The sequence below is a fragment of the Xyrauchen texanus genome, chromosome 26 (assembly GCF_025860055.1).
Source record: "Xyrauchen texanus isolate HMW12.3.18 chromosome 26, RBS_HiC_50CHRs, whole genome shotgun sequence".
In the NCBI taxonomy this organism is placed as follows: domain Eukaryota; kingdom Metazoa; phylum Chordata; class Actinopteri; order Cypriniformes; family Catostomidae; genus Xyrauchen; species Xyrauchen texanus.
In genome coordinates, this window is record NC_068301.1 from 35747776 (window position 1) to 35768491 (window position 20716).

Consider the following 20716-nt stretch of genomic DNA (forward strand, 5'->3'; position numbering starts at 1 on the left):
CTCTCTGTCTCTGTTTCTTGTCACTTATTCCGTATCTGAATCTCCATCCCTGCGCTCTGCTCTGGGGCTGCTTTGCTGTGGGAGGGGCGTTGCTCTGGAGAAGAGAACACAGACAGGCCATTTTTTTCCCTCCTATTTTTTCTGTCACGCACCCAGCCCCCCAGTATCCTCCTCTTCTCTTGCCCTCTGTTTTCACCCAGACGCGGCAGCAGCAGCATCCCTTACCGAAGCATCTGTGGCTCCCGCTACTATTGTGAGCCACACAAAAGGCTCCCTAGTACACACACCCCTTTCCAACAGCATCACACACACCAGAGAGAAACTGTAGATCAGTCCAGATTGCTGTGAATAGATGTTTTTAATTACCACTCCGCCTGTGGGGCTCACATAGTAGCATTTAGCTTACAAAGTGATTTACCATTCATCATTGACGGTTGTTTTAGCCCTCATTTTTAACACTTAATTTGAAAAATTTGTGACGTGATGTAGTTATTAACCAAAAGATGTCGAAACATTCCAAAGGATGCAGCATTCATCATGCTATAGCTTCATGGCTCCAGCTTTGATTGGTTTACTGGTAAATCCAATCACAGACCTTCAATCACTCTTCAAGAGAGTCACTGTGGTGTACAGCACAACAGGGTTCAGGAAGTCAAAAATCCAGCTCATCAAAACAGGTTTTAATGATAACATATAAACATTTTAAGAGAGAGATCTATTGACCTATTTCATGTGATGTCACTGTGTGACCGTGCCACCATGTTTGTGACCAAAATTCCACATTTCTTCAATGTGCTGTGAGATGAGGCAAAAGCTGGCGAAAATGTTGTTTCTATTTATCAATCTTGAAAAGGTGATACTGCACTTTAATTACCAGAACCAAAATGTCATTTTTCTTTCAATAAAGTTTTATCTTTTAGGTGACATGGCTTCATTTTGCCAAAGTCAAGCAGTGGTGAAGGTGGATAGTGCGGATAAAACACTTGTAGGTCTTTTGTTCATTTATTCAGACATGTCAGTTATCTGTACACATGTCAGATATATTTAGAACATCATCGATTCAGATACAATTAAACTGAAAATGCACATAGGACAATGTTATTCATTACACCCAGACTGTATTGAGGTATGTCGTAATTGTAACGCATTGTAATAAATAAAAAGCACAATAATTGAATATATGTATAGTACATATTTAATGTGTATGTGCATGAACCACAGACTTTATTCACAGGGTCACACTCCAATGCAAACATATTAGTTCTATTTAATAATATGCCTTGGTTGCGTTTGGTGTATTCTTCATGAAAAGCAGCTCTTACATTTCGAACAGTCGTTTTGTAATATTTTGAGCAAATCGGAGCAGAAAACATCGGAATGAGAGATGTTTACAGCAGTGCACCAGTAGACTTGTGCGCTCTGACTCGCCGGCGTAAATTGTGGATAAAATATATTATATTTCAATGTACAGGAAAGTCAAATTTGGCAATATTCTGCTGACCTCAGACCTTTTCTGGGACTTTGCATGGATAAAAAGCATTTTTATGTTGAACGTTTTACGGCTGTTTTTCTATTCACCTCCATTGTTTTCTCCCGCTGATGGTCACAAATATGGCGGCTGTGGAAAAAGTGACGTCACTGAAACGGATCAATTGTGAGCTCCGAGGTTGTTAAGCAATGATGTTTGCTTTTGTAAAAGCATGAACATTTGTTTAACTGCGAAATTTCCTTTTGAAGAACTGCACTACCCATAATTCTGAACAGAGATCAACCAATCAGAGAAGTGGCTGATACCATGGTTTGTTCACAACATAGGAACCGTCACTCCCATAAAGCATTGTGAATTAAGTAATCTAGTTGGTCTCCCTACAAGCTCAAACTATGTTTATATTTGTATGTATTTTAATGGTTTTGCAATAAGCTTCAAAAATATTATTTTATACTTCTAATCAATGACTGGAAGTCATCATTTGCTTGATATGTTTGTCATTTTTTTTATTCGATTTTAATTATTTGCTATGCTTCATGGGATTGTTGTTCATTCTCTAATAAAATACGTTAAAAAGTTTTGTACCTTTTGCATTTTTCCAAATACTTTTTTTGCTTTAAGTTTGTACTTCGAACTCTCTATTGAAGCATTAAATATTTTAATTAGACAAAACGAGTTGGAAAAATACTTCTGGAACCAAGGCCGCCAAAAAAAAAATGGGCGATCCCAGTAGCACTTTTTTAAAAACTTCAAGGACTGCAGTTTGTCAGCATCACCTGTGACTACATAAGTCTGCATTATATCAAAGCAGAGATCATTCTTGTCTATAATGATCACGAATGAAGTCATGTAACAAATCACGCGTCACAGTATTTTATAAGCACAAACATCTTTTTAAGATGTTTGGCAGATGATAATTAGATTGTGATGCTTTCCAGATAAAAAGAACTAGAACAATAGAACAACTGTTTGGGATATATCCATAACAAAAACGGTGCTTCAAAGCTATGCACCAAAGTTTAATTCTTAAGGTTTGTTCAAATAATAATGTTTGAGCAATAGTAACAGTGATGCCTGTGTATGTAGTGCAGTAACTGTGTATGTGCTGAGACTGAGGCAGTAATGGCTGCTGGTTGAGGCCTCTCCCCATCACAAAGTCAGTGGGGTGGTGGTGCCCCCTCATGGATGACATCTGCACAGCTTCAGCTTGCTGTAGTTAGGCCTTCTTTAGCCTGGAATGAGACGTTTATATCCTCAAATCCTACAAACTTGAATAATCTTACATTAAACCTTCAGTGTGTGTGCATTGCGAACTGGTTTATATAGGTCTGCTTCATTAATGATACTCAATGATTGCAAACTCTGCTATCATGTTGCTTATCTATATACAGGGATTCTGAGAAGACTCTGTTGACAGTGAGGTGTATATATGTGTGTGTGTGTGTGTGTGTGTGTGTGTGTGTGTGTGTGTGTGACTGCACCGTGACCTCAGCACACTCAGAGGATAGAATGGGAATGCTTGGGGAGGGGGCGGCGGCGTCTACTTTGCACTTATGTGTCAAGCACGTGGGGACAGTTACCATAGCAACCTCACAGATGCAGCTGGGTGTGTGTGGCATATTTTTTTATTTCTGTCCCCCTTTCTGTCTCTCGCATGCTCGCTGCTTTTTCTCAATCTAGCGTTTTGGCAACAGATGAATGGGCGTGTGTGTTTGCGTGTGCGAGGGAAAGTTTGTGTGTGAGAGCAGGGAAAAGGCGAGGGAGTGGATCAGCAACCAAAGCCAGTGCATAGGGTCAAAGAAAATCTGTGACTCAATTCTGAAGTTTGACAGGATTTCCCTTAACCCCGTTGTGACTGGCTTCAATAAAGCATCACATAAACCGCATTCATGTAGTTTAGTTTTTGTAGTTTAACCGAGGCTTATGTGAAAGAACATGGCTGCCATAGTGAATTGATATTTAACATTTATTTTAGACTGAAAACATATCTCTATTTTTAGGGTTTTGACAAGTTTATTACCCTTTGGAGATTTTAGTTTGGGCAGATATGTTTGGGAAAGGGTTTTTTAGGAGTGTACATGCTGTTAGCACTGGAGCGAACATGAATATAAGATGGCTGCCACACTGCAACACGCAGGCCTAAATCTCTCTCTTGTAGTGTTGATAGAGGCATTAAGAGCATGAGTTAAAATGATTTTCAAAGTACATTTTCTGGTTTTAACAATTCATTGATTCATTTGTACGTTTTATGTATTTGTTACCATAGGATAATGTTTTTTTTCTCTTGTGTTTGATAGGTTATGAGGTATTGGAAAATATCTTTGTCAGTGGCTGTTATTTAGCAGCTGTGTGCTAGGCTAATAGTGAGTGGTTTAATGTTTCACAACGGCAACAAAATAAATTTGTTCAACCATTCTGTTTTGCTCAGCAAATCTTGAAAATGCTATTTATTTTGTGTTTCATCAACTGGCTTTTTGGCAATTTGGATTTCTAGATACTAAAGTCTTAGTAAAACATTTTCACACGCATTTTTTTTTAATTATTTGTTTTTAAAAAAATGTCCAAGTGTATATACATGCCTCACAGGAGATCTGTCATTTTTATGTATTTTCCCCTAAATTTCCACCACATTGTCATTTACAGCACATCTCAAATTCTGTATTGTGTTAGAGATGTTAACGTTTTTGAAATAAAATGGCTGTCTCCTTTGTCTTGCTAAGGCTAATTTCACAGTTAACAGTTTATGTATCCTAAATACACACAATTAAATTATATTTGCACACATTTTGCAGAATTTGGCAAAATTACTGCTTGATTAGAAATCACGATTTTTCTTTGTTTTTGTCAAGCATCACTTGTGCCACTTTAACAAGTGCACTAACTTTTAAAAAATCATTAGCATTTGTATTTAGTTTTTATTTTTATAATGGATTTTCATAGTTTAATAGTGAAAGTTTAACAATCTGACCAACTCCTGACTGCTGCTATTTAAACTCCTGAGACCCCCACGTGCATTTTCCATTTCATTTGGAAAAACATTTGATATCTGATGATCTGTAACTAGTAGCAATTAATTAACAAGCCACAAAAAAACTATATATACGTACAGAGCAAATATTTTTACTAAAAATGTATTTTTAATTTTAAGAAATACCAAGCTGTAAGAAAGTGTGTGTGTGTGTGTGTGTATATATATATATTACACTCACCTAAAGGATTATTAGGAACACCATACTAATACTGTGTTTGACCCCCTTTCGCCTTCAGAACTGCCTTAATTCTACATGGCATTGATTAAACAAGGTGCTGAAAGCATTCTTTAGAAATGTTGGCACATATTGATAGGATAGCATCTTGCAGTTGATGGAGATTTGTGGGATGCACATCCAGGGCACGAAGCTCCCGTTCCACCACATCCCAAAGATGCTCTATTGGGTTGAGATCTGGTGACTGTGGGGGCCATTTTAGTACAGTGAACTCATTGTCATGTTCAAGAAACCAATTTGAAATGATTCGAGCTTTGTGACATGGTGCATTATCCTGCTGGAAGTAGCCATCAGAGAATGGGTACATGGTGGCCATAAAGGGATGGACATGGTCAGAAACAATGCTCAGGTAGGCCGTGACATTTAAACGATGCCCAATTGGCACTAAGGGGCCTAAAGTATGCCAAGAAAACATCCCCCACACCATTACACCACCACCTCCACCAGCCTGCACAATGGTAACAAGGCATGATGGATCCATGTTCTCATTCTGTTTACGCCAAATTCTGACTCTACCATCTGAATGTCTCAACAGAAATCGAGACTCATCAGACCAGGCAACATTTTTCCAGTCTTCAACTGTCCAATTTTGGTGAGCTCTTGCAAATTGTAGCCTCTTTTTCCTATTTGTAGTGGAGATGAGTGGTACCCGGTGGGGTCTTCTGCTGTTGTAGCCCATCCACCTCAAGGTTGTGTGTGTTGTGGCTTCACAAATGCTTTGCTGCATACCTCGGTTGTAACGAGTGGTTATTTCAGGCAAAGTTGCTCTTCTATCAGCTTGAATCAGTCGGCCCATTCTCCTCTGACCTCTAGCATCAACAAGGCATTTTCAGCCCACAGGACTGCCGCATACTGGATGTTTTTCCTTTTCACACCATTCTTTGTAAACCCTAGAAATGGTTGTGTGTGAAAATCCCAGTAACTGAGCAGATTGTGAAATACTCAGACCGGCCCGTCTGGCACCAACAACCATGCCACGCTCAAAATTGCTTAAATCACCTTTCTTTCCCATTCTGACATTCAGTTTGGAGTTCAGGAGTTTGTCTTGACTAGGACCACACCCCTAAATGCATTGAAGCAACTGCCATGTGATTGGTTGATTAGATAATTGCATTAATGAGAAATTGAACAGGTGTTCCTAATAATCCTTTAGGTGAGTGTGTGTGTGTGTGTATATATGTGCATATATGTATATATATATATAATTTTTTTTTTCATCATTGTTTGTTTTCAGAAATGTTGGTTATTCATGTTTTTGAGACTTTATAGATATTACAAATGATTTTCTAGAAAGATGAAAACACAGTTCTCATTAAAAGTAATGGCTGGCATCATCAAATCACTGCCAATAATGTTAATGGAATATTTCACCCCAAAATGTTTATTCTCATTATTGACTTACCCTGATGACATCCCAGATGTGAATGACTGTCTATCTTCAGCAGAACACAAATGAAGATTTTAAGATAGAGCTCTGTCAGGTGCTTATAATAGAAGTAAACTGGTGCCAGCACTTTGATAGTCCAGAAGTCATATTTGGGCAGCATAAAACTCTATTCAATCAATGAATGTCCTCTGAAGCGAATCAATACATTTATGTAAGAAACACATTCATTATAGAGCTGTCAGAATTAATGCATGCAATTTAAGTAAAAAAGTTTAATGCATGATGTTTCCTTTATCACAGTTTAACACATTTACAATTAATACAGCAAAAACACTGTTGTGAAGGGTGGAAACTTTGTAATTTTTCTGCCCGGAGTCATTACACGGACGCACATGCCACAGCGCCAGAGCTCTTGTACCAAGATGAGACTACAAGCATAAAATATCATAACACAGCGGCCCCTTAGACATTCTTTGGGCGGAACTGTCTTAACACACTGGCTGACTGTTACACTCTCTGCTATGATTGAAGAATCTCTGACAGTGCTTCCCTGTCAGTGATAAAATGATGGGGAAAGGAGCTCTTAACACTATTTGATGTACAAAACAAGCACAAATGGGACTTGTGATGGAAATCAAGTATTTTTCAGCTTAAGTAAGGCACGTTTTAATTGCGTTAACTATCACCAAAACGCAGAATGAGACGTTTCTGTCAGCAAGATCTTTTCATGGTAAGTTCAAAGTGGCACATGACACTGCCGTTGCCATTTTGACGTGAATCATAGATGCAGCTTCACGATTGCTGTAACAAAGTGGATAGCAGTCTACTGGCAGATTAATATTGTGGAAGATGAGAGTTTAAGAGATTTAATGCCAATGTGAGGACTGGTTCTTTCAATTAGTCAAACTCTCACTTAGATTTTGGGAAATGTTTAATGTTATTTGAACTGGTGATATGTTAGTGCATTGTCTTTTTATTGTTTTTAAAAAAGATTTTTAAGGATTTGTTTGGAAAATGCAAAAAAAATGTATTTTATATTGTAACATATTGTTTTGTTTTCTTTCCTCAGTTGGAAATTAATTTGGACAAGAAAAGAAAGTATCTAGTGTCAAATTTCAGCACTTTTAAAAATCAGCGATTAATCGTGATTTAACTACAATTTTTTTTAAATTGTTTAATTGACTGACAGCACTAGTTTTTAACTGTAAAAAAGTGCTTCCTGCCAGCAGCTGACGCAAAGCATGACGTAAATGCGTCGGCAAGTTCACGCGAGATTTCTGCCATTTCAAATGGCCTCAGATACCTGGATGGAAGTGCCAATTTAAAGTTCAAAAAGTTTTAATTGGTGACTTGTTTCTTACCTAAACTTATTGATACAGTTCAAAAGATGATCGACTGGAGTCACATGGATTAGTTTTATGCAGCATAAATATGACTTTTGAAGCGTCAAATTGCTGGCACTCATGCACTTCTATTATAAAGGCTAAATGTCAAAAATAAACGATAAAGGCATGGTAACAATCATTGGGGTTTACAATCATATTTAATCAATTCACACAATGATGATTCTAAAACTTTATTGAAATTACAGTTTCATTTTCTGTTAATGCAGGATTTTCTGTAAAGCTGTTTAAAAAGTCGTGGAAAAGCGCTATACAAATAAAAATGTCTTGACTCAGATAAGAAAAAGAAAAAAGTTGAAAATTAGTTTTCATAAAAATCAACCCCTGGGACATGAAAGTGCCTAATGTTGAAGCCGGGGGAGGGGGGCAGGCACAGGAAGGGAATAATTTTCTCTTGTATTAATTTCTACCAGTATCCTATTCCCATCAGATTAATATTTACTGGGTCCATATTCTACACTTTTTGTAGCATGTGTTGGTTCCCTGAAGTCAACTTGTAATTTCAAGGTTTAGTCAAGGTGGTCCAGGGTGCTTTCATGTTCAATTCACCCTCTCTCAGACTCAAGCTGTGGATGTGTGTCATCGTGCTTTCAGTCAAAGCCACGGGTTTCAAAACGTATACAATTTTGATTCTTATTGAATTCTACTCAACTGATTATTCGGTTCTTGTTGGAGACATGGAAAACAACGGACAAGGATGTGCTTTTATGGTGGAAAGAAAATGCGTAGCAGTACAAGAAGCTTTTCTTTATGTGTGAATGTGCATTACATTTCTGAATACGAGCAGAGCGCATTTTATTAAAACCAAACTTTCACCTCTTGTTTTTCTGAACGATAACGTTTGAAATGATAGAAAATGGGATGGCCTCTTATGTTTCTTAGCTCCGGGTGCTTGCAAATATTTTTACTTTTAAATATTTATTTTTATGCATATTGTTAGTTTCATCATAGTTATTGAAGTTACCTTATTTTGAAATAGTTCATGGTAAAATTTGTGAATTAAGCAAAATTATCATTTTCATGTCATACTTATTATTCTTAACTTTAAATTTATGAGTAATCGATTACACATTTTTTGTGGGTTTGTTACTCAACTAATATATATTTTGAAAATTCCCATCCCTATCGTTCTCTCTGTCTCTGTGTCTCTCTCTCTCTCTCTCTCTCTCTCTCTCTCTCTCACGTACACACACCCTGCTGTCCTCGTAGTGTTTTCATTAATTAATGCCTCTACTTTGGGATCAGTGATGCTTTGAGATCAATCTCCCCTGAGTGCAATCACGTTGCATTCTTTCTGGCCACACAAACACACTCATGCACATTAAGACACTCAACCAAACACTCTTGGGTAATAAACACTTTCCTCATGGGTCACACTCTGGAATCTGCTATTAGATGCATGCATGCCAACACAAAGACACAGTATCATTTCCTGTAAGTAGACTTGGGTCATACAACCCCAATTTCGAAAAAGTATAAACAAAAATGCTAATAAAAACAAAAAAAAGAGTGATTTGTAAATGATATTCATGCTTTGCTATATTGAAAGCACTAAAACTAAACATTATATGTTTTAACCTGTGAATTTTATTTTAAATATTTACAATAATTTGTAATCCGATGATTGCAACACACTCCATTAAAGTTGGGACAGTCGAGTGTTTACCACTGTGAAACATCACCATTTCTTCTAGTAACACTTATTAAGCATTTGGGCACTGAAGACACAAGTTTAAGTTTAAAAAGTGCAATTTTCCCCCATTCATCCATTATGCGGGTCTTCAGCTGCACAATTTTATGGGGTCTTCATTGCCATATTGTGCGCTTCATAATGCACCACACATTCTCAATTGGAGATGGTCAGGACTTCAAGCAGGCCAATCTAGCACCCGCAATCTCTGCTAATTCGGCCAGTATGTGGATTGAAGTTGTCCTGCTGAAAATGCTGGGACATTCCTGGAAAAGACTGCTGGGTGTGGCTGGTCAAATTTGTACATATCTGTCTGCATTAATGGTGTTCTCACAGATGTGTGAGTTACCCATGACATGGGCACTGACACATCCCTGGCCCATACAGACACTAGCCTTTGGACCTGACGCTGATAACAGCTCAAAAATTTGAAATGTGGACCCATCAGACAAAAAAAACACTGTTCCACTGTTCTACTTTCCATCTAAGTTGAGACCGAGGCCAGAGATGTCGGCAGCTCTTCTGGACAGTGTTGATGTATGGCTTCTGCTTTACATAGTAAAGTCTTAACATGCATCTGTGGATGCAGCAGTGAATGGTGTTGACTAACAAAGGTTTACTTAAGTAATCCCAAGCTCAAGTTCATGATATCCATTACAGATGAATGATGATTTTTAAGACAGTGGTGTCTGAGGGATCAGAGATCACTTGCATTCAGAAGTGGTTTTCGTCTTTACGCACCAAGATTTGACCAGATTCCTTGAATCTTTTAACTATATTGTGCACTCTAGAGGGTGAAATGCCCAAAATCTTTCTAATTTGTATTTGGGGAACATTGCTGGATTATTTGCTGAAGCATCTGTTGGCAAATTGACAAGACTTGAATGATGCTTGATCTTGAAGGACTGTTTTGGAGTTTCCTTATATACTATGACATGATTGACTCGTCTGTTTAACATCTCCTGTTTCACATCGCCTTATTTTAACTCGTCAAATTTGTATTAGTCTTAAATTGCCCGTCTCATCTTTTTTGGAGTGTGCTGCAATCATTTGATTTGAAATGACTGTACATTTAAAAAATATATATATATATATATATATATATATATATATATATATATATATATATATATTATACAAGATAAAACATCATATAATATTTAGTTGTAGTGCTTTCAATATAGCAAAGGGTGAATATAATTTACAAATCACTCCTTTTTGTTTTTATTAGCATTTTTCACTCCGTCCCAACTTTTTCGGAATTGGGGTTATACAAACACTCTTGTGTGTGTCTGGCAGTAAAAACAGGAGTCTGAATCAGCGTCCTCCTCCTGTCTCTCCCTCTGAGGTTCCTCCAGCAGGTCACGGCCCAAAAATAGCAGCGGGCGCCGTTTCAAGTGCAAAACCACCAACTTTGGGGCCGCAGCCAGTCTGCGAGTGTGAGATTTCTATGGGAATTCTTGGCCATGCTCCAATCGGGCTCTGTGTGAGTTTGTGTTTCTCGTTCCACTCCCACTTTTTTTTTTTCTCTCTTCCCCCTACTGATCTGACTGGCAGATGAGCTTGCAAATTTTCACTGAACACATGGGCTCCACGTGACTATGGTTTAGTGTGTAAATATTCACGCACGTTCGCACACACACTCCTCCGCTGGGAGGCTTTATGACTGACTGCCAGAATGATTTCAGCATCACATCCCATATGGACTCACTGCTCATTTTGCTCCGGCTTGTTTTCAGGCAGCTAACGCTCGGTAATGGGCACAAGCCTAAAATAATCAAAAGCACATGGTAGTACAAAAATGTGTTTTATTTTATTTATTTATTTTTCTCATATATATATATATCTCTCGCTGGAATATGTTCTCATCTGATACTAGATTATTTCCCAAAGTGGGCTACCCGTGTTTCCATAGGCAATATTTTCTTTAGCTGGTGTTTTGTTATTTGTATTTTTTATTTTTATTTTGCACAATTAATTTAAAAGGCACAATTCACAGGCTGCTGTTTGCCCTTATTTAACACCTTACCATTCATTTAACTAGATTGATTTTCTGAAGAATATGCAAGTGGATGTGGTTGCTAAGGTGTTCTGAGGAGCCATTTTTGTGTATTGTAACCCATTACATTATAAAACATTCTTGAAGACAAGTGTAAGTGCTTTTTAAGCTCTAATTTAATTTGTGTTTTAACTTAGAAAAGAACCTTGAACACTAAGAAACTAAATGAATGGTTAAATGCACAAATACAAATATTAAAATAAGCATTACATTAATAAATGAAAATAAATATAAAATAAAGTGGCCACTGTCTTAAAATTCCTCTTTCAGCTGTACTTATCATCCAAGAGTTTTTTTTTAATTATAATTGTTTTTATTTATATATATATATATATATATACACATTCTTAATCTGCATAAAATTAAATATTTATAAATCATACTAATGTTAATCATCCAAAAATTATTTTTACCAGTCATGAAACTATTTAGCATTATTTTTTTATTAAAAACAATAAACAGTTATGTCCTTAAAACAGTGCAGAACTCTATGGCACTTGAGATGAGCAAGTCTCTTTCTCTCTGTGAAACAGCACTTGACATGATGACTTGGTGTGATTTGGTAGTTTTTTTTTTTATGTGGCCGATTTCTTTCATCTGCTCTTCAAAATATAATCAAATGTTTTCCTTCAAGCGCACGTCTCTGTGTCTATGCAACAGCATCTCTTGTCAAATGTCACTCCTGCCCTTTTCAAACCTGGCATTTAAGGTATAGTTTACACAAAAATGAAAATGTAGTCAGTTTACTCACCCCTGTGTTATAACCTCATATATTTCTTAACACAAATGGAGAAATTGTAGACTTCCAGTTTAGATGATGTAGGGAGCGGATGGTCTGCGTGAGAGTCTCAAAAACTTTAGCTTTAAGCAATTTAATCACCACTAACTGCTAATAGTAACTGGACCGATATCTTCTAAAATGAATCTTCCTCCTTGCAACTGAGGTAAAATGCACAATTCAAAACATAAAACCAATCAAGGCTTGAAGGTGGCTACAATAAGTAGTAAAGTGTCACAAATGGTGGCAGCCTCGGGCACAAGCAATGATGTCACCATCACTATGCTGACTACAGAGCTTGAAAAACAACGCTAATATTTTTAAGACAGGAGTGTGTTAATTGAGTCGTCCCCCTACATTTGGGAAGCGCCTCACTTCTGTGGAAACAACGGCGGTTAATAACAAAGCGGTGGTGGATTTTTTTGGAATTAAGAGTGACGAATTAAGCACTTTTGGACCATCTAGATGATTGGACCGTCTTGCTGAAAGAAGTCATGGGGAAACAGGTGTTTGAAAAATCACCTTAACTTGAAAGAGCACATCGCACATTAGCACCGAAACCTAAGGAAGGTCAGTCTCTGAGGCCCATTATTGTTTTCACTACTATCAGGATAATGAGCGCGCTTTGAGATGGGCCAGACTTCGTGAGCTGCAATATCAAGGGAAGACTCTGAGGCTTTACCTCAATGTGAGCAAGTCGCTCTAAAATAGTGTGCAGCCTTCAAACACAATAAAGCAGCAATGTACCAAAATTCACTTCAGGCTGGTGTATCCTGCCTGCGAATTACATATGGGGGGGGCCATCACCTTTGAGACAGCATCTGATGCTGATGACTTCTATGCTCTGCAGATCACAGAGAACACCACTGCTGAAGAGTAACATGACTTAGCCTACTTGTACTGGAATGGAACGGACAGAGGAATAAAATAACGGTATGCAAGTACCTGATGATGTTCCAGATATGGACCTCATGGATAATCTGGCTAGTGACACTTGCAGATAAAGACTGGGCTAGTTATAGTTGAGAACATTTTTAGCAGTTATACTTGGAGTAATTTTGGAACAATGTTGTCTGTCGATGCATTGGTTATTATGCTTTATAGTTCTTGATAACTTGCGAGGATATTGTGAAATTTATTCTGTTAACTGTTGAGATGTGTCATAAGCACTACACCATTTTTTTTGTTACAATAAGTGATGACTGATGCATCAGGAAATAGAGAGAGAGCGGGGATATCAGACATCAGATTCACATCCTGGAATATAAAGGGCTTAAATGGGCCAATAAAATTTACACACATTTTCTTTCACCTTAAACGTCTTAAAATGGATATAGCTTTCCTTCAAGAAACACAATTGCTTAATCAGAATCACCTTAGACTGAGGAAATCATGGATAGGTCACATTTTTAATTCCAAGTTTAATGCAAAAGCAAGTAGAACAGCCATTGGGGGCATTTCTTTCACACTCCTGTCCTGCTGGTGAGTGTTTATTGTCCCTACTGAGACAATGCTACATTTGTGAATAAGCTTGTTTCTGCACTGCCCAATGTAAATCCTCACTATTTGATTCTGGGCGGGAACTCAATTGTGTTATTGATCCAATCTTAGACTGCTCTAATCCCAAATCACATGCTCTCTTTAAAATAACCAAACTGGGTGTGTAGATCCTTGGCATTTCCTCAATCCCCATAGTAAGGCATTTTCTTTTCTCACATGTGCATCATTGTTATACCAGAATCGATTACTTTTTCATTGGTACAAATTTTTGACCTCATTAAAAGGGGTGGAATATCCAGCCAATGTGGAATCTGACCATGCTTCAATACTACTTGATCTATCATTTTCTTTTTTACTACACTGGTTGTCCTTTGTGGTGGTTCATATCAATCTGAATTGATAACTTTCTGAACTCTAATTCATCAAACATGGTTACTCCTTTCTTTTTATGGGAGACTATTAAAGTTGTTATCAGGGGAGACATCATATCATATTCTGCCTTTGTGAATAAAGAAAGAAGGAATAAAACAGCCACGGCTTATTAATGCAATATCAGAAATCGATCACAGGTATTCCACATTACTACGCCTGAACTTTACATAGAAAGAATTGCTCTTCATACTCAATACAGTTTGATTTCTACATCTCAAACAGAGCAGTTTATTCTTTGTTCACATGGATTTTTCTATGAACGTGGGCAAAAGGCTGGTCGACCATCAACTTAATTCAAGATCTGCATCTCAGATTATTTCTCAAATTGAGGACGAATCTGGCGAATTCTTCGTAAATCCCCTTACAATTAATAATACTTTTAAAAATCTTTATTCTAACTTATTTAAATCAGAGAAACCGGTTGAGATCAGTTGTTGCTTGTAGAATTCTTTAATAAAATAAATGTACAAACCATTTTATCCGAACAAAAAGTAGAGTTGGATCAACCCATTCATTTTAAGGAAATTACCAAGGCAATTTCTTCAATGCAGAGTGCAAAAGCCCAGGGCCTGATGGATTTCCAATAAAATTGTATTAGACATTTTCTGTCAAATTAGCCCCATTATTACTTAGTATGTTTGAGCATTCTTTATCTCGAGGCAGTTTGTCGACATCCCTTACTGAAGCATTAATTACACTTTTATTGAAACCCAACAAGGAGGCAACCAAGTGTAGTTCATACTGGCCCCATACTCTGCTAAATTCTGATGTCAAATGTTTTAGCAAAGTTACTGGTTATTCGCTTTGAGATTGGCCTTCAGCTGGTCAAACTGGTTTCATTAAGGGGCGGCACTTATTTTCCAATGTTCACCAACTTCTCAATGTCCTTCTCATGATGTTCTCGAAGTTTTAATATCACTATGTGGAAAAGGCGTGGGATAACATTTTTGTTTTGGTGCCAGATTTATAGTGGATCTGTCTTTTGTATAATTCTCCTAGAGCATCAGTGGTTACAAATAAGTGCCGTTCTGAAAACATCTCTATCAAGAGGTACCCGCCAAGGCTGCCCATTGAGTCCCTTAATGTTCCCTGCTCCTATCTATATCAGACCCTGTGTCATGCATAAGTGACATGACCAATTTGTTTCATGCTTTTGGTACACTCTCAAGATACAAAAATGAGCAGCCAGTTTATGAGCTTAGCAGCCAGTGTGAATTGTGTTAAAATGAATGTCCTACCTAGATTCTTATATTTATTCCAATGTCTAAAATAAATATATATATATATATATATATATATATATATATATATATATATATATATATATATATATATATATATATATATATATATATATGTATATGTTTAAAGAGGTAGTCACCATAAACTGCCATTTCATGACATCACTAGGCACAAAATCTTTCCACTTTTTCTCCCTGAGAACAGCACAGGGGTGAATTATAATTCATTTAGTTGAATTATCCCTTTATCATCCGTCTCAGGATATCCTATGGCAAGTGGACTAGTTAACAAGTGGTTGCTTGTGTTCTGGGATTGTTCTTTTGGCTATTTTATGGTGAAATCCAGGTCATAGAAGCTGGCATGGCTTTAAAAACATACAAGCAGCTAGTATTTTGGGTGGTTGAGGGTCAAAATGAGGGTTCTTTGTGTTTTTGTATTTTCTATTGTTTGCTATTTGATCATCCGTCAGACAAAAATTCTTAAAACGTTTGTGTGCCTCCTAGATTTTCTTGACAAACCGTCAGTTCTCGTCTGTGTGCATGCGCCTGCCATGTCTGTACTAAAAGCGTATCATAAAGCAGTCGCAGTGTGCATGCGTTGAATGTGTTTGTATTCGCTCGTTGTCAAAAGAGTATACAGTACTTTTAAAGTCTGAGCAATCGACTATGTGTAAGAAGCCTTCAGTCTGATTACTGAAAGGTAACAAGATGTATCATTTATATGTGTAGGGCAAAAAGTGTGGGATGATTTAAAAATAAAAGTTGTGCTTACGTAAGCAATAACATTAATAATGCATATTCTTTTATTTTGTGCAGGATCTGTCAGGCTCCATTGACGATCTCCCCACAGGCACTGAAGGTGCTTTAAGCCCAGGTGTGAGTACTTCGGGCGTATCTAGCAGTCAGGGGGAGCAGAGCAACCCTGCGCAGTCGCCCTTCTCTCCCCACACCTCCCCTCACCTACCGGGCATACGCGGCCCTTCACCTTCACCTGTCGGCTCACCCGCCAGCGGCGCGGCCTCACGCACAGGACCCCTCTCACCCGGAACCATGCCAGGTAGAAAGCTCTTTTACAGCATTTCTATGTCATTGCTTGCTGTACTTACAGTTTGAAGTTTAAGTATAGTATTCTGGAAATGCAGAAAGCTACAGAAGAATACAGTAATTATAATTTTTTGCATTTTGAAGAATAGGTATTATCAGAAGTTGCCCACTTGTTCACTTTTTTATTTACACTATCCCTAGGAAACCAGATGCCCCCCAGACCCTCTAGTGTCCAGTCAGATGGCATGTTACATTCCTCCATGGGTCAGGATAGAGGTGAGTCTTGTTACTCTTGAAAGAGTTACTGTGAAATATTTGTTATGACCTGAGTTTACCCTTCTGGACCCACCCCTTAAAGTTATCTTGTTGTGTAAAGAAACATTTTGAGCTTGCGTAGCTAGAAGCTCTTCATCACTGTAGTGAAGCAACAAATTAGGAGGTGAAGGTGCTGGAACTGGGTAGCATTTTTTTCACACAGCTTTTTTTACGTTTTGGTAGTAAAACCAAACTTTAATAAAAAAGATAACGCAATTATTTTGCCACTTTAATTGGGAGCATCTGTGTAAGTAATGATATGCCATTTTACATATTCTGTTTGTTTTATGTAAAGTGAAATAATGAAAAAAGCATTGTTTTATGTGTGAGGGGCAATTATTACTGTGTTGTCACATGTTTAAATAATTCTCTTGCAGCTCCAGTTTAAATGTTTAAAAGTAAATTATTAAGGGTTTAACCGGACTGCTGAGCAATTAGTACATAATATGCTATATATGCTATATAATATTATATAATCATATCACAGTTAAAATCACTTTTGCAATATTTTTCAAAATAATCGCAATTAGATTTTTTTGTCTAAATCGTTCTGCACTATTGTATCCCTAGTTTATAGCTGACTTTTGGAAAAATGTTTGTACTCCAATCAAATGAACCAACCTCAGACATCAAATGAACTCTGGTCTGCACTAAAAGCTCTAGTGTGAAAAAGTACTAAAGGGTAATCGTGTCCTCTCTCTTCAGTATATATGCGAAACCCTCAGATGCCTTATGGCTCTCCACAACCGGCATCCACTTTATCTCCACGGCAATCATCTGGAGGCCAAATGCATGGTGGTATGGGTTCCTTCCCGCAGAACAACTCCATGGGCAACTATGCACCACAGAGTGGACAGTACGGACAACAAGGTGAGACAGTTTGATTTAACACTAGTGATGCTGGTGGATTCTAGAACGTTAAGAGCAATGGGAACTGACCAGCATTGAATAGTTTGTAGGCCTATTCACACCAAGCGATAAAGACTGGATACTCTGTTCTATGATTTTCTATTCTGTTCAGCAGGTATGTTCTGGAGTACTGTTTCCATGATTCTTACATGCATCTCTTTTGCACAGGTTACCCGAGGCCACCAGGTTATGGAGGTATGCCTAATGCAAATTATCCGGGTGGTCCTGGAATAGGCGGCTCCATGAATCCTATGGCAGGGCAGGGTGGAGGGGGACCTTACGGAGTGATGCCTCCTGGGCGCATGGGTCCGGGACAGATGAGTACAAGGCCATATGGTCCCGCCATTGCCCCCAACATGGGCGGCATGCCTCCTCAGGTGGCATCTAGGATGTGTCCTCCTCCTGGAATGAACAGGAAGCCTCAGGATCCTGCAGCAGCAGGCATGCATCACGGCCCATCCAACTCAATACACAGGTAGAAAGCATCACATGATTAATTTGAAGTAGCTAGATTGTGAAGATTTAGTGTTGGGCAAAATCCTACCCACTTGGACTGAAAAGCCTGATCAAATTTCTTTTGTAGCTGATGATGTAATGCAGTCATAATTAAACAGTACTTAAATGTAGATGATGTAGTATAAAATACTACAGTTTATTTTTAAGTTGAACCTGGAACATTCCTTTACATATAACTGATATTGTTTTTCAGTTGCAATGCACAAAATAGCCTAATATATATATACATCACAATTCAAATAATTTAAATGGTCCTAAAATATGCTAAATACACTCACTGAGCACTGTATTATGAATACTTGTACACCTACATTTTCATACGACTATCTAATCAGCCAATCGTGTGGGAGCTGTGCAATGCATAAAATCATTGCCTTGTTGATGAGAGAGGACAATGGAGAATGACCAGACTGGTTTGAGCTAACAGAAAGGCTACTGTAACTCAGATAACCACTCTGTACAATTGTAGTGAGCAGAATAGCATCTCAGAATACACAACATGTCGAACCTTGAGGCAAATTGGCTACAACAGCATTAGACCACGACTGGCACTTTATTAGGACCATAGTGTTCCTAATAACATTCTCAGTGAGTGCATATTTGTTTTGAGACTGATGTGAAATGTAAGCTGGTCAATTAAACCCTGAAAGTGTGGACAGCCAGTAACAAGTTCTTCCCTTGATTGCTTAGAAAATAAAGGGTTTGATTGTGGTGAGTTAATGTTGTTTTGCCCCATCTTTTTAATCTGTTTCCCTCTTAGGCCGCCTGTTTATCCCAACATGGGCCAAGGCATGATGGGAGCTGGGTCTCCTTATGCACCGCCAATGAACAGCATGCAGGGAATGATGAACCAAGCAGGACCGTACCCCATGCCCGGTAACATGGCCAACAACTCTTCTGGTAAGAGCTGAAGTAATTTAAGGGCATCTGTACATCAGTTGGTCCTTCATTTAAAAAAAGAGATTTTGATAAAAGCCTATGGCGAAAAACAAAAAATATAATGGTGAATATTTATCTCTTTCTATAAGGCATGGTTCCCAGTCCAGAGTTTGGCATGGAGAAGCTCAACCAATCCCAGAAGTTGAATAACAAAGTAGATGGGACTCCCAAGACCGAATCAAAGAAGGTAAAGAGCTATTAATATTTAAATGCATCGGGCTGTGTTGATGTAGGCTGCCATGGCTATCATAAGCTGAAAGACATGAACGGTGCTGAGCTCTGTGAACAGCGGTTGACTGATCGTCCGTATGGAGGGCTGTAAAAGCCCGGGAATGTACAGGCCAGCTCTCAATGCGCATTCAGGGGTTTTCAAATTGCTCCCTGCAGTCTTGCCTTCATACATTATTAATGAAAATGCTTTTCCACTGAAATGCGCATTGCACATGTACATCGCTAGATTTTTGTAATCATTTCTGTTTATGAATGATTTTGTATGCTTTTCCCGCTGCGACTTCACAGCAGGAATCTGATGTTTGCATCTTATGTTTTTCCATTTTTATTATGTCCTGGCAGAAATCGAGTTCCTCTACAACCACTAATGAGAAGATCACTCGTTTATATGAACTGGGTCCAGAACCAGAGAGGAAGATGTGGGTGGACCGATACCTGGCGTTTGCCGAGGAGAAAGCCATGGGCATGAACAATCTCCCTGCGGTGGGCCGCAAGCCCCTTGACCTCTTCCGCCTCTATGTGTCTGTCAAAGAGATCGGCGGCCTCACTCAGGTGTGGAGAAAAGTTAAATTACTTGATATTTATTTCAGGGGTAGAGAAAGTGAATGAGTCATTTTTATTTCATGTTGTCTTTAAAGCTTATTGATATGCTTACACCGAAGGATCTCTTCATCCTTTTGTAAATGTTATTATCTTCTTTCTGCTGTTATCAGGTGAACAAGAATAAGAAGTGGAGGGAATTAGCCACTAATCTGAATGTGGGCACATCAAGCAGCGCAGCCAGCTCTCTGAAGAAACAGTACATCCAGTGTTTGTACGCCTTTGAGTGCAAGATCGAGCGAGGAGAAGACCCACCACCTGAAATCTTCAATAGTGACCCAAAAAAGAACCAAGCCAAGGTCCAGCCTCCATCACCAGGTCAGTACAGACATGAATAAGGGAATGTTTTTGCCTTTTTATAGGTATGGTGATGATCTGAAAACAGCTCAAATCAAATCTTGCCACGTTACCAGCTGAAATGTCTTGTTGCGTAGCCCTGCCCATTGTGAATTCTCATTGGTCCAGAAGCTGTTTTTAAGGGTGCTTTCACACTGGCATTTTTGGTGCGCACCCGGCGTTGGATGATGAATTGTTTGGATAAGGTGAATGCTGTTTTCCGAACTCACCCACAAACCGCACCCGGGTCCACTTGAAAAGGTGTTCTGGGGTACGGTTCATTTGAACTCTGGTACAGTTTGCTGCTGATATGAACGCAATTGTACCAAATCACGGAAGTGAACCACATGTGTTAACATAATTTGCTTCTTTGCAGGCTCGCGATCACAATAATTGTGGTATAATTCATTTCTCACACTTACTTGACTCCAAATCAATTCCCTTCAGAGAGTAGCTCACATTCTTGCAACGCATCCACAGGCTCGTGGCAGACAGACACTAATATTCATCACATCATCACACATTCAATTGAACATATTAAGTATAGCAACTATACCATTTGTCTGCTGAAATGTCAGAGT

General features: G+C 38.3%; 1 protein-coding gene across 4 annotated transcripts in view; it reads left to right on the forward strand.

Annotated features, from left to right (window-relative positions):
• LOC127619953 (AT-rich interactive domain-containing protein 1A-like) overlaps positions 1-20716 on the forward strand; it is a 91079-nt gene that overhangs the window by 60678 nt on the left and 9685 nt on the right. For all 4 annotated transcript variants that reach the window (XM_052092992.1, XM_052092993.1, XM_052092994.1 and 1 more), the window contains 8 exons: positions 16062-16302; positions 16491-16565; positions 17310-17474; positions 17682-17988; positions 18790-18929; positions 19058-19155; positions 19542-19751; positions 19913-20117. In XM_052092992.1, the coding sequence (XP_051948952.1) occupies positions 16062-16302; positions 16491-16565; positions 17310-17474; positions 17682-17988; positions 18790-18929; positions 19058-19155; positions 19542-19751; positions 19913-20117 (1441 nt within the window). The remainder of the gene's footprint in view (positions 1-16061; positions 16303-16490; positions 16566-17309; positions 17475-17681; positions 17989-18789; positions 18930-19057; positions 19156-19541; positions 19752-19912; positions 20118-20716) is intronic.